The 13,715-nt window shown below is 44.8% G+C and overlaps 1 protein-coding gene across 3 annotated transcripts in view; it reads left to right on the forward strand.

Annotated features, from left to right (window-relative positions):
- The window catches only part of RNF43 (ring finger protein 43), a 320,896-nt gene that overhangs the window by 148,981 nt on the left and 158,200 nt on the right, over positions 1–13,715 (forward strand). For all 3 annotated transcript variants that reach the window (XM_069226861.1, XM_069226862.1, XM_069226863.1), the window contains exon 3: positions 829–903. In XM_069226861.1, the coding sequence (XP_069082962.1) occupies positions 829–903 (75 nt within the window). The remainder of the gene's footprint in view (positions 1–828; positions 904–13,715) is intronic.

Raw genomic sequence — 13,715 nt, forward strand, 5'->3', positions numbered from 1 at the left:
CTAAATGACTTTGTTTTGCAGCATATGGACTCCAAAACCTTCCTTGCTCTTTGGTTTGCTACTAACTGTTGATAGATTAAAAACACACACTGGTGTCAAACAGTTTGCTTGGCTAGCAGCACTGTGGAAGGCCCTTAAACAATCTCCAGAATGGCTTGGTTGTATTTGTGGTCGGTTCTCTCATAATATCTTAGTAACATTAATTACTGATAGGTTAACTCTGAAAGAAATCTAGGGCTTGCTAATTGTATGAATGTTGTTGGTGCAAGATGACTTCAGTTGCACTGCTATTTACACTGCTTTCAAACTGCGTGGGTTTGTGGTTAGGTGCTTTACAGATACTACTACTGTGCTTTTGTTCATTTGTCTTGGGTGTCATTGTTCTATTTTGTGATTATGTAGGGCTCCCACTTTTTAATTGCTAAGTAGGATTCTGGCTTGGTTGTATTTGTGGTCAGTTCTCTCATAATAGCTTAGTAGCATTAATAACTGATAGGTTAACTCTGTTGGTTAAACAAAATAAATCTAGGGCTTGCTAATTGTATGAATGTTGTTGGTGCAAGATGACTTCAGTTGCACTGCTATTTACACTGCTTTCAAACTGCGTGGGTTTGTGGTTAGTTGCTTTACAGCTACTACTACTGTGCTTTTGTTCATTTGTCTTGGGTGTCATTGTTCTATTTTGTGATTGTGTAGGGCTCCCACTTTTTAATTGCTAAGTAGGATTCTGCAGGGCTGTCATGCTTCTGTTCAGCAGTTTCAAACATTGTAGTAAGCATTTTAAATGTTAAGTATCTGACAAAATCTTCTTGTTTTGTTTTGGAACAGGCAAAGTTGGCAGGTGAAAGAGGAGCAAGAGCTATTATCTTTGACATCACCGATGACCAGGATGCCTTCATACAGGTACACATCTCACTGTCTGCACTTTTACAGGATGTGGTGTATTGTAGTGTGAAAAAATGATGAGGATAGTGTGTATTGTAATGACTGGATTACACAAATATTGATAATATACTCCTCAACAGACTTATCCTGCTTGATACCTCAGTGAATTAAGACTCACCACTGGCATCTAATGTGTGTGATCAAAAACCAAGAAAGGCCAGCTTTTTCTTCTAGCCTGTATTCTTCTTCATCTGTAGTTCCCTAGGAGATAGGTACCCCCATAATTCTCTCCCATACAAAATCTTGGAGATGCAGTTCGCTTCATAAACCTCTGTTAGGGCTTTTAACGGACGACTACATAACCTCGCCGCAAAACTAAAAATTGCCCCATATACATTTTCTGAAATCCAGTCTCCTTGCCTCTATCAGAGGCCTCCAGTTTAAGTTGGCATCAAACCGATCCCTAAATAGGGGAAACTATCAACTGTAACTAAGGGGGAGCCTTATAAAGTAAAGGTATTTTCTTTTAAAGGTTCAGGCCCCATGAGATATGATTTTGACAAATTAATTGTTAGGTCCAACTCCCCCATAAAATTATCAAATGCGTTCAATAACTTTTGCAGGCCATTTGTGGTTCTCGCAACAGAACTGCGTTGTCTGCATATAACAGTGCCGGCAGTTGGCGAAAACCAATTGGAAGACAGTCAGACTTTACATCCACTAATGCCTTTTCCAAGCTGTTCAAATTGAAAGAAAACAAGAACAGAGCAAGGATGCACCCCTGTCTAATGCCACAACTTGTATTAAAGCTCTCTCAACAAGCCAGATCTACTGGGTATCTCCCTACGGCAAGGGTATTTGAGTGGAGGTCACACATAAGATATACAATATTTGAGTCAACCCCCATTCCCAGCAGTATTCTCCACAGTTTAGCCCAATGTTACTCGATCAAATGCATTCGTTAGGTCCACTAATGCCTTTTCCAAGCTGTTCAAATTGAAAGAAAACAGGAACAGAGCAAGGATGCACCCCTGTCTAATGCCACAACTTGTATTAAAGCTGTCTCAACAAGCCAGATCCGCTGGGTATCTCCCTACGGCAAGGGTATCTGAGTGGAGGTCACACATAAGATATACAATATTTGAGTCAACCCCCATTCCCAGCAGTATTCTCCACAGTTTAGCCCAATGTTACTCGATCAAACGCGTTCGCTAGGTCCAATAATGCGAAACACATGGTCTGAAATCGAGTAATAGTATATTTACTGGCTACTAGAAAAAGATTCAAGCACTGGTCCGTGGTTGACTTACCCTGTCGGAGATCATATTAGCAACCCAACATAATATTATTTTCCTCTGTCCAGGAGCGCACCCTAACCAGTAACACCCTCCCCAGGACTTTTACTATGGAGTCAATAAGAGAAATGGGCCTGTAACATACGGCCTACTCTTATCCCCTTTCTTAAGAACAGGAACTATGGTGGCTAAAGACCAGAAAGACGGAGGACCCACCCTCACTGCTGCATTCAGCACCAACGTTCACATAGGAGCCCATACATCACTATGCAATGCAAGCAGGTTCGGAGGGATTCCATCGGGGCCTGGCGCCTTATTTCTAGTTAGTCCCTTTATGCCCTGTTTTATTTAATCTAAGGTAAAAATCAGGTTACACTTTACCTGCTTCACTCAGCCTCTGCGATTGCAGCAACCTGTGATGGACAGTTAAACATTTTCCCATAGTGGACCACCCAATCCTGGGCCAGTATGTGATGGCATAGACTAGGAGTATTCTTCTGGGTGAAAGTGGCTGATTGATAATTCCCCTGAAAAACACACTGTTTTTAATTGTGCTGGAATTGTACCTTAAATCCTCCTCCTTCTGTTTATAAATACAACTGCAATTTCTCACCTGATTCAAGTCTCTGCGTACTGCTTTGAGAGCAATTTTCAAACTACGCAAGGCCTTGGAACAGGTGGCATGAAACCATTTTGGGGATTCTGCGATGTCTAAGAAATCATTTAGTAGGTCTTCATCTGATGAAGAGGGCTCCAAGCAGACTGCCAAGCCGTTAGTACAACTGTGGAATAGGGATGCTATGAAAGAGTCGGGATCCACTAAAGACTACCTTATGCGTCTGCTCTGATTCTGAGGCTGGATTGCCGGGCAAATGCTGATGCCATACCTTACTTAATATTGACCCTGGGAGCCTCATCCTCAACACTAAAGCATTGTGGTCACTATAAAAATGATTAAAGATATCAAAATTAATTATTAAAGGAAGTAACGCAACAGAGACAAAAACATAATCGATAATAGAGGCACAATTCTTTCCCTGATAGGTTGGGACCAGTATCCGAACCTGCGATGCCGTAAATATGTCCCAAGTATGTGCATGGTTCTAATCGTTCAACAATGCTGTAAGCTCTGTACCTTCACAGGTATATTCCAAGTTAAACCCTGACCACACCTCCACAGAAAGTTACTGGTCAAAACCAGCTTTTCAGGAACCATTCCACCAAGGCTCCCCACCCCGCTTAGATGTATATTAAAGTCCTCAACCAACCACAAATTTGTTGACCTCCCCCTCAGCTAGCGTCCAAATGAGGCTATGAAAATGAATAAACTTTGAATACAAGAAGTAGTCAGAGACCAAGTTGTTGCATTGTAAAAATGTAGTACCACCATGCTCAAGGACCCCTTAATCGTAATCTTAACAGCTTGTATTGTTGCAAATGTCAACTCTTATTCTCTAATCCTCCCATTTATCCTAATACATACAATAACAATCATGCCCCCTTTGGCTTGACCAGTGGAAGACTGAATAGCCGGGGTAAGGTATGTTTTATAACCCTTTAAATGGAAGCCATTATCCCGCTCCCTTGTCTCTTGAAGACAAATCAAATGGAAGTCCTTCACATACCTCAACCAGAAGTCCTGCAATATTCCAGCTAAACAGTAATATATCTGCCCCCATTTCATCAGGTAAAACAACCACCCTGTGATCTTCAGATACCAGATGGATAGGGGACACTCGCCCTGGTAAAGTAACTGTTGCTGGATTTTCTTGTCAATCACAGGCATCTAATTGGCACAATGGCTCAAATCTATTGGAACATTTCACTTGGGGGAGAAGAGGCCATGGCAGAAAACTGTTAGAATTCAACAATCAAACCTCCTTCCCAGTAAATATGTTTCCTTGCGGTGGCTTATAAAAAATATCCCAAAGGCAGAACCTGAATGCTAAAGGACAAAGAGTCTCTCCTAGAATGGGTCAAAGCAGTCACCTGTTCCGCCAAATAGGCCCTGTTAAAATTCACAACTATTCAATCACCCTTCAAGGCATTAGGTCCCTTGCCCAGCCATGTCACTCTTCTCATCATATTAATGCTTTCAAATGTTACTGGTCCAGTGTTTAGATTAGAGCCTAACTAATTCACTACTTTGTTCTTCAACTCTGCAAATGATTCATGACGGTTATTAGATAAAGGCGAAACACTGCCAATAACCACAACATTTGGGGTGGCTTCAGGTGGGAGGTTAATAATAGGGAAACACGATGTACTTGTTTTTAACAGAGGCTCCACCTGGGGCTGTGAGCTATATGCGACTTATCTTTACAAGCCCCAGCGCTCTGGTCCACTGAAATAATTCCTAAGAGAGGGCAATTACTGTTAATATCGACTATAGCACTAGGGTTAGTGGTTGGCCTGCAGTTCCCTTGTGTGCTAATCGGGGCCCCTTCAAATCTGCCCTGCCTTGATTTATCTAGTACAATAACCTCTGAGGAGGTTGACAACGGGCCTACCGGGGGCCCTGATACTTCCATAGAAGAACCTCCATTATTGCACAAAACGGCTTGTTCAGTACTTTTACAACAAAGTGTTAAGGGGTCCAATAATCTCTTGATCAAACATTCAAGCCTAGCATTACTGAATTTGACTGTTAATCAAGTCCTCCGGAGGCTTCTTTCCCCTATTAGACCTCACAGTAGTTCGCGACCCACTCTCCCTGTCCTGATCGCGACCATCTCTCTATTTCTGTTTCCGGGCCAAGGATACAGGTTCACCTCCTATCTCAGACCCTTAGACTCCCAGATTCAGTACACCATCTAAGGCCTTCACCCCATTATGGACTTGTTTTTTTTTTATTTTTTAAATGCTGCCGTTTTCTTTAAAAGAAATCTGGATGCATTTCTAAAATGAAAATGAAAAGTTTTCTTTTCATTTTTTCAGAGTAGGGACCTCTGCCTGCTCTGAAAAAACATTTTCGCTACCATTCACAAAGGGTTTGCGAATGGTTTAACACCAATTTGGAATTGGTGCTAACTGCGATTCTTTAGCAACTGCATTCACGCTCTGTAAACAATCATACATCCCCCTTTGGTTCGCAATAAGGGATTCCCTCGGGACAACCCTTCCTAATTGCAAGTTGCAATCCCTATTTTGCGAGTAGGTAACTGGATACCGACTCACAAAATAGGGATGGTACATTGTACAAGGCCATTTTGCAGTCGAAAATGATGATTTTTGCCTTTTGCAACCACAAAATTGCGTTGTACATCTGGCTCATGATGTCTTTCTGGATCCATCTAATACCGCACTGCTGGCTACATGTGCGTCCACTTCAGGAGGAGCTGGACTTCCAATGGGCGGAAGCAACGGGAAGCTTAAGTGACTCCAACAATAGTCAATTCGCTAGCTTGGTGAACACAACCAGTATATCTGTCAATCGACTTGCAGTTCTTGGCTCCACCCCCACCTCTGGTGATAACCACTGATGCTTTATTTTTCGGGTGGATAGCATTCCTTCAGGACCTCCAAATCAATGGGAATTGGCCAAATTCCTATCAGGACCTCCACATCAAAATACTCGAGTCATGGGCAGTATATCTTGCTTTACAAGCATTCCTTTCCAGGATTCGACAAACGTCAATGCTAGTACAAACAGACAATACAGCAGCAATGCACTACATAAACAAACAGGGCGGCACCAAATCTCACATATTATCGCAGGAAGCTCAGCTAATCTGGAGATGGTGTATTCGACACAAAATACATCTGATAGCAGAACACCTGCCTGGGAAACAAAATGACTTAGCAGACACCTTGAGCAGGCACAAAACATCTTGCCACTAGTGGGAACTGGACAAGAACACACTGACTCGAATCTTCCTCCAGTGGGGCAAGCCAAATCTCAACCTCTTTGTGACCCCTCACAATGCGAAATTCCAATTCTTCGCAATTTGGCATCTGCTTCCAGAATTGTGAGGGAATGCATTTTCGATTGCATGGTCCGTTATATTTACCTACACCTTTGCTCTGATTCCTCTCCTTCCAAAATTTATCAGGAAGATGAAGGCAGAGCCCTGCAAGAGGATACTCATAGCCCCAGCATGGCCTCGCCAGCACTGGATTACGGAACTTCTGATCCTTTCAACACAGCGGCACATTTCATTCAAACCAATCCCATCACAATTAACCACGAACCAGGGTCATGTTTAACATCCAGAACCTAAGTCTCTTCGGTTAGCGGCCTGACATTCCACGAGTTCTGACACCTAAAATTCCCCCAGACTGTAGGAAGATTTTAGCCAGGACAAGAGCAGACAGTGCTAACAGAACATATTGTTTAAAATGGTAAGATTTTGCATATGGTGCCAAGCATCAAATATTCATCTCTTCGCCACTTGAACAGATTTTACCCTACCTACTACACCTGGCTCAGTCAGACTTATCACATTCCTCTATAAAAGTACATTTTGCAGCCATTTCTTATTTTAGGAGATCACTGAAAGCTCCATCTCTGTGGTCAGTAAGGTTTATTAAAGAGTTCCTGAGCATTCCCACCAGTAAAATCTCTTCCACAGTGGCAGCTAAATACAGTTCTTTCACAAGTAATGAAACCACGTTTTTAACCTATCCAGAAGGCAGATATAAAGATCCTTTCCTGGAAAGTAGCTCTACTTCTTGCCCTCACATCAGCTAGATGAGTGAGTGAAATCCAAGCTTTCACCACCCAGGAACCTTTCCTTCAATTCGGGGACGATGGAGTTATGCTCCGCACTAACTCTAAATTTATTCCTAAAGTTCTATTGGACTTCCATCTTAATGGGCCTTCAATTCTGAAGTCTTTTTCCCAAATCCTCAAACATCAGAAGAAAGGGCATTGCACTCTCTTGATATTAAAAGGTGCTTAAAAGTTTATCTGGATAGAACAAAAAATCTTCGTAAATCCAACCAACTCTTCATAGCATACAGTGCACCTAAGAAGGGCTTTCGTCTAACAAACAAAGTATTTCCAGTTGGATCTCTAAAGCTATAATGTTCTATCACCACTAAGCTGGCAGGCCTTTGAATGCTAAAGTTCAGAATCATTCCACAAGAGCCATGTCCACATCTATGGCCCTGTTTGCTGGAGTCTCATTACCAGGTATATGTAGAGCAGTGACCTGAAAGAGTGCACTTACTTTCACTCAGCACTACTGCTTGGATACAGAATTCCTCTCAAAGGTGCAGCAGTAGGTCAAGCTGTTCTACAGCACCTGTTTCAATAAAGGTGAGCCACTTTCTCCCATCCCGCCAACCGATGAGATCATTCTGGGGCACACAATAGGCTCTCCCGCATTGACTACTTTATCACTTTGGCTTGTTAACTCCCGTGGGTGCGGGAGGTGTACCACCTGGCCAGGAGCATCCCAGACCACTACTATGGATGGTCTGTGGACCGGGTGAGGGACAGAACTACAGGTGCATTACTCTGAACCCTTGATACCTCAATGTGCTAAAAGATAGAACAGCGCTTGTGAAAGCGACAGAGCGAAACCTCAAGGAAAATGAATCCTTGGTGGTCTCTGCGTAAACACTGTGGAAGGCCCTCAAGGCTGTAATTAGGGGGTAGGACTTTCCCTGATAGTGGGGCAAAAGAAAGGAAAAAGGGCTAAATTAAAGGCCAAGCTTCCTGGATGGGAGGATCTAACACCAGCCACACTTTGTCTCTCAAACAATAAGAATATTGTGATGTAGCGCCGGAGGCCGCTAGGATCTGCCAAAGGGCAGTAGAATATCGTTTCTACGAGTTGGGGGACAAAGCTGGGAAGCTCTTGGCCTGGCTCTGATAGGAGGGAGAAGGCAAATAGGTGGGTGAGTGTGGTTCGGGCAACATCTGGCGAGTTGGTCAGCGACGGGAGGGGAATAGGGAGGGTTTCGCAACTTACTATGCCTGACTGTACTCTCCGGGGATCACTGCCACAGGAGAGGGCTCCCGAAACCTTCTGGCAGACATCCGCCTTCCGACCTTAACCCCTGTGGACAGAGAGCTCCTGGAGAAAGAGCTTTCTACTGAAGAAATAGTGGCAGCAATCAGAGATTTGAAAGCGGGTAAGGGAATGGGCCTGAGCGGCAGTCCGACAGAATTGAACAAACTCACGGCCACTAAACTTGTCCCACACTTAAAAAAGATGTACGAGGAAAGCTGGAAATTAGGATTGCTCCCTATTGACCAACGTCTGGCCTCCATTGTGGTTATACGTAAAGAGGGAAAGCCACAGGATGACTGCTGCTCCGACAGGCCTATGTCTCTCCTCAACGCTGAATTGAAGATGCCAGCTAAAGTTTTGCCCTCCTAACCTGTCCCGATAGTTCACACACTGATTAATCTGGCTCAGTCAGGCTTCATGCCAGGCTGCAACACGGCACTGAACGTGCACAGACTCCATTGTGTCCTTGGCCAGATCTGGACCATATAGGAAGACGCACTTGTCCTTTCTTTTGATGCTCATATGGCCTTTGACACAGTAGAATGGCCTTACCTGTTTGCTGTGTTGGCGAGCCTAGGGTTTGGTCCTTGCTTTATTACATGGATACGACTCCTCTATGCCTCTCGCCTGGTGGTGGTAAATGGCGAGACAACTCGGGTCTTCGCCCTTGAATGTGGTACCACACAGGGATGCCCATTCTCCTCCCTTCTTTTTGCTTTGGTATTAGGACCTGTAGCAGCCTAGGTGACAATGGACCTGCTGATCCGTGGTTTACATTCTGCTGAGCATTGGGAGGCCAGAGTAATTCTCTACACTGATGATATCTTGCTCTGTGTGGTGGACCCTCCTGTCACCCTTGGCAGGAATATGCACATCTTGACCCAATTTGGCCAAATTACAGATACACTATCAATTGGATGAAATCTAAGATTTACGTCCTTGGGGGGACGCGACCTAGCTGCCTTGGGGCCGTGCTGCAGAAATAGTAACAGACGGATTCAGCTATCTGGGCATCTATATCATCACTGACCCGGCTCGATTCTGTTCACTCAGTTTGCTCCCCCTATTGACACGGCTCAAAAATGACATCCAACACCCTGGAGAACTCTCCAGGGTGGGAGACCTTTGGTCACAGAGCCAAGTTCTTTCTTTCACTGAATTACAGAGGGAGTTTAAATTGGCACCCACCGAAGGCTACCGCTACCTTGAGGTGCGACATGCACTCCAGTCTGAACTTCCGAAGGGGACTGAATTATCTAAATCCTCTCCCCTAGAGAGAAGGTTGCTGGAGGAACACCTACACAAGAAAGCCATATTCCTCACACACCCGAAATTAATCAACAACTCCCCAAACACGTTGAAACACTTGAGGAGGCAATGGGAACAGACTGTGGGAGTCCTTGAGGATGATGAATGGGGTGAGGCCCTAGTCCTCCTTGGGAGGAGGGAATTAGATCCAGGTTCCACTTGGTGCAGCTGAAATTTCTTCATAGGTCTTATTTTACATGCACTGCTAAGGCCAAAATGGGCAGATCACTCGATGCACTCTGCCTTAGAGGATGTGAACTAGAGCGGTCTTTCCCACACATAATATGGGTTGTTTGGGAATGCAGTGTTACTGGTCATCAGTGACTGCATGCATGAATGAGTTGAGTGGGATGGAAGCCTCAGCAAAATGGTGTTTGTTAAACATATGGGACGCTACAGACCTCTGGAGACTAGAGATACTGTAGATAACTCTTGGAATCGTGTTGGTCATGAGAAACATAGCACGGCTTTGGGGGTGCCATGTACTGCAGTTGAGAAACTGGAAACAGAATATGGACTGGTGCATGGCGGCAGAGAGACTAACATATGAAAGCTGTGTTTGCCCACAGAAATGGGTAAAATTTGGGGACAATAGAATACCCTGTGTGCCTCTCCTTCCTTATAACGCCCTCCCCACAACCCTCTGCTGACTTGACTCCTGGCCACTGGGGCTCCACTGCGCTGCTTGACGGGGTAAGGGAAGATGTTGAAGCACCAGTCACACGCTGAGTTGTACAATCACCAGTCATTGTGTGTCTGACGCTGGTGCGATTATAAATGACATATTCTTTGTGTGTATTGTATCCACTTGCCACGTTTCCAATAAAAAGATTATTGGTTTCTGTTTTGTGCGACAATTGTGCAGCCTCATCTGTCTCTGTATTTATTCTTTCCTCTCCCCAGATCATAGTGAGGATTTTTTTTAATTCTCCTAGTTTGATCCAACGTTTGCACATTTGTAAAGGCCAAAGTCCATCTTAATATTGCTCGAGAAGTGCTTATTTATGTGCAGTTATTCCTTACGTTGATCATATTTTGCACTGTATAGCTTCAGGTCATCTTCAGTCAGCAGATGTGATGTTATTAGGGAATTTGTCAGCTCTCTGGGAATTAACTTAGAACCACAATTGAGGTAATTCAGGGGATTGCTAGGTGAGTTAAGTACCAAACAAAAAGCAGTGACTGAGAAAATTCCTGACATGCACATGTATTTTTGTATTGAGAATTGTAGTCTGGTTTTCTAAGGTTTGACATTTGCCACTGTTTCATCAGTTTTTAGTGAACTGTATCAAATCCAGAGTAGTACTTTTGCAGACATTCTAGGACTTAAGAGTTCGGCGTTACTTTATCTTATAGAGAGCCACGATTTCACCTTTTCATGCAGCTCACCACAAAGGTTTCAATAAGCATTAGGGTCAGAAGGTAACAATTTGTGAGTCCAAACGTTTTTCCTGTTGTTAGCTAAGATATGGTTGCTTACGTTTGTTGGTGTATATAGTTAATAAATTCCTCAATAATAGCTGCTTCAGCAGAATTTGGCTCAGCAGCATCCATGATGTTAAAATTTTAGAGCATTTTTGCATCTCCATTTTAATTGTTTTAAATATGTGTCATTTCTCTGGATTTAAATAGCTTGTTTTTTAATGTGTTCTTTTGGGTTTTAGCAAAGAATCGTTAGAATAGTTTACTTATTTTATTTTTTGTTGTAGGATATCTAGGGTTCTTAATGAACAAGTTGTTTCATTTTTACATTCATTACACCTCGTTTATATTTTGGCATCAGCAGCGTTCTTCATTTTGGTAATATAGGGAATGATCTTGAGGACTTCAGATAAGGTAGGGGTTCCTTGTTTACCTAAGTTTGTTTTCCTGAAGACTTTGGTTGTCATTTTCCACTCAGATATACTTTGAATACTGATACATCCGCCCTCAGTATTTTATTTCAATTTTCTAGTTTGTGATTCCAGGGGGCAGATTTTCTATTATTTCCGCGCTGTTATTAACCTGGGCATTCTCATTGTATTGTTAAGTTCGATGGCATCTGTCGCTGTAGATACGCATGTTTTGCAATAGCTCGCCATCTGGTGTTGGGCCGGAGTGTTACAAGTTGTTTTTCTTCGAAGAAGTCTTTCGAGTCACGGGACCGAGTGACTCCTCCTTTTGTCTCCATTGCGCATGGGCGTCGACTCCATCTTCGATTGTTTTTTTTCCGCCATCGGGTTCGGACGTGTTCCTGTCGCTCCGAGTTTCGGAACGGAAAGATAGCTAATTTTGGAAGATTTTCGTCGGTATTGTTGCGTTCGGGATCGGCGTAGTTAGATTCAACACCGCGTCGAAGGATCGAAGAGCTCCGGTGCCCTTCGGGGGTAGTTTTTTCGATCCCCCGTCGGGGCCTGGTCGGCCCGACCGCGTGCTGAAGAACGCCGATGGAACGGACCCCGTTCCGTTTCTGCCCCAAATGCCACAATAAATACCCCTATACAGACCAACACTTGGTCTGTAACCTGTGCCTGTCACCTGAGCACAGTGAAGACACCTGCGAGGCCTGTCGTGCGTTCCGGTCCCGAAAAACACTCCGAGACCGTCGAGCCAGAAGACTTCAGATGGCGTCCGCGGCGACAGCCCACCGAGAGTTCGAGGAACAAGAAGAGGAAGGTACCTTCTCGATCCAAGACTCATACTCCGAAGGATTCGACGATACACAAACCGTGAGTAAGACGTCGAAAACCACTCAGAGGAAGATTTACAAGGCCCAGGGGACGCCACTGCCACCAGGCCATGGCTCCACCCATAAATTCGGTGACCGACCGTCGGCACCGAAAAAGGCCCAAACAGTGCCGAGATCGTCCGACTCCGGTCGAGACACCGGCACGCAGCCTTCTCGGGACAGAGAAAGTGCTGGAGACAAGTATCGACACCGAGATGCCGGTGTAGACACGGCTTGACGCCAAGACAGCGGCCCCGAAGAAGATCGGCGCCGACAGGTTTCGGCCCCGAAAATGAAAAAAGTCACCTCGGAGCCGAAAAAGGACGCAGACAGGGTTTCGGTCCCGAAACAAACTGCAACCGACCCAGCTTCAGGCTCTTATACAGAAGAGCACTCGCTAACCTCCCAAATGCAAAAGCATAGGTTTGAGGAAGAGCTACAATCAACTGATGTGGACCATACGCAAAAGCGTATTTTCATACAGCAGGGGACAGGAAAAATAAGCACCCTTCCCCCTATTAGAAGAAAGAGAAGGTTGGAGTTCCAAACTGAACAGACACCACAACCAAAAGTGGTGAAAAGAGTTACCCCACCACCCTCTCCTCCGCCCGTGATTAACGTCTCACCAGCACAAACTCCATCACACTCCCCAGCTCACACCACCATAAGCCAGGGTGACCAAGATCAAGACGCATGGGACCTATACGACGCCCCAGTGTCAGATAACAGTCTGGAGGCATACCCTACGAAGCCATCTCCACCAGAGGACAGCACCGCGTATTCTCAAGTGGTGGCTAGAGCAGCACAATTTCACAACGTAAGCCTCCACTCAGAACAGGTCGAGGATGATTTTTTATTCAACACACTCTCCTCCACCCACAGCTCATACCAAAGCCTGCCTATGCTCCCTGGTATGCTCCGGCACGCAAAAGAAATCTTTAAGGAGCCGGTCAAAAGTAGGGCAATCACACCAAGGGTGGAAAAAAAGTATAAGGCGCCTCCTACAGACCCGGTTTTCATCACTACACAGCTGCCACCAGACTCTGTCGTTGTAGGAGCAGCTAGGAAAAGGGCCAACTCCCACACATCTGGAGATGCACCACCCCCAGATAAAGAAAGCCGCAAGTTCGATGCAGCTGGTAAGAGAGTCGCAGCACAAGCTGCAAACCAGTGGCGCATCGCGAACTCCCAGGCACTACTTGCGCGCTATGACAGAGCCCATTGGGACGAGATGCAACATCTCATTGAACATCTGCCCAAGGACTTACAAAATAGGGCAAAACAAGTGGTTGAGGAGGGACAGACCATTTCCAACAACCAGATCCGCTCCTCCATGGACGCTGCAGATACAGCTGCACGGACAATTAATACATCTGTAACTATCAGAAGGCATGCATGGCTCCGAACGTCTGGATTTAAACCAGAGATTCAACAAGCAGTTCTCAATATGCCTTTTAACGAAAAAGAACTGTTCGGTCCAGAAGTGGACACAGCGATTGAGAAACTCAAAAAAGATACGGACACTGCCAAAGCCATGGGCGCACTCTACTCCCCGCAGAG

The sequence above is a fragment of the Pleurodeles waltl genome, chromosome 3_2, assembly GCF_031143425.1.
Source record: "Pleurodeles waltl isolate 20211129_DDA chromosome 3_2, aPleWal1.hap1.20221129, whole genome shotgun sequence".
NCBI classification, from domain to species: domain Eukaryota; kingdom Metazoa; phylum Chordata; class Amphibia; order Caudata; family Salamandridae; genus Pleurodeles; species Pleurodeles waltl.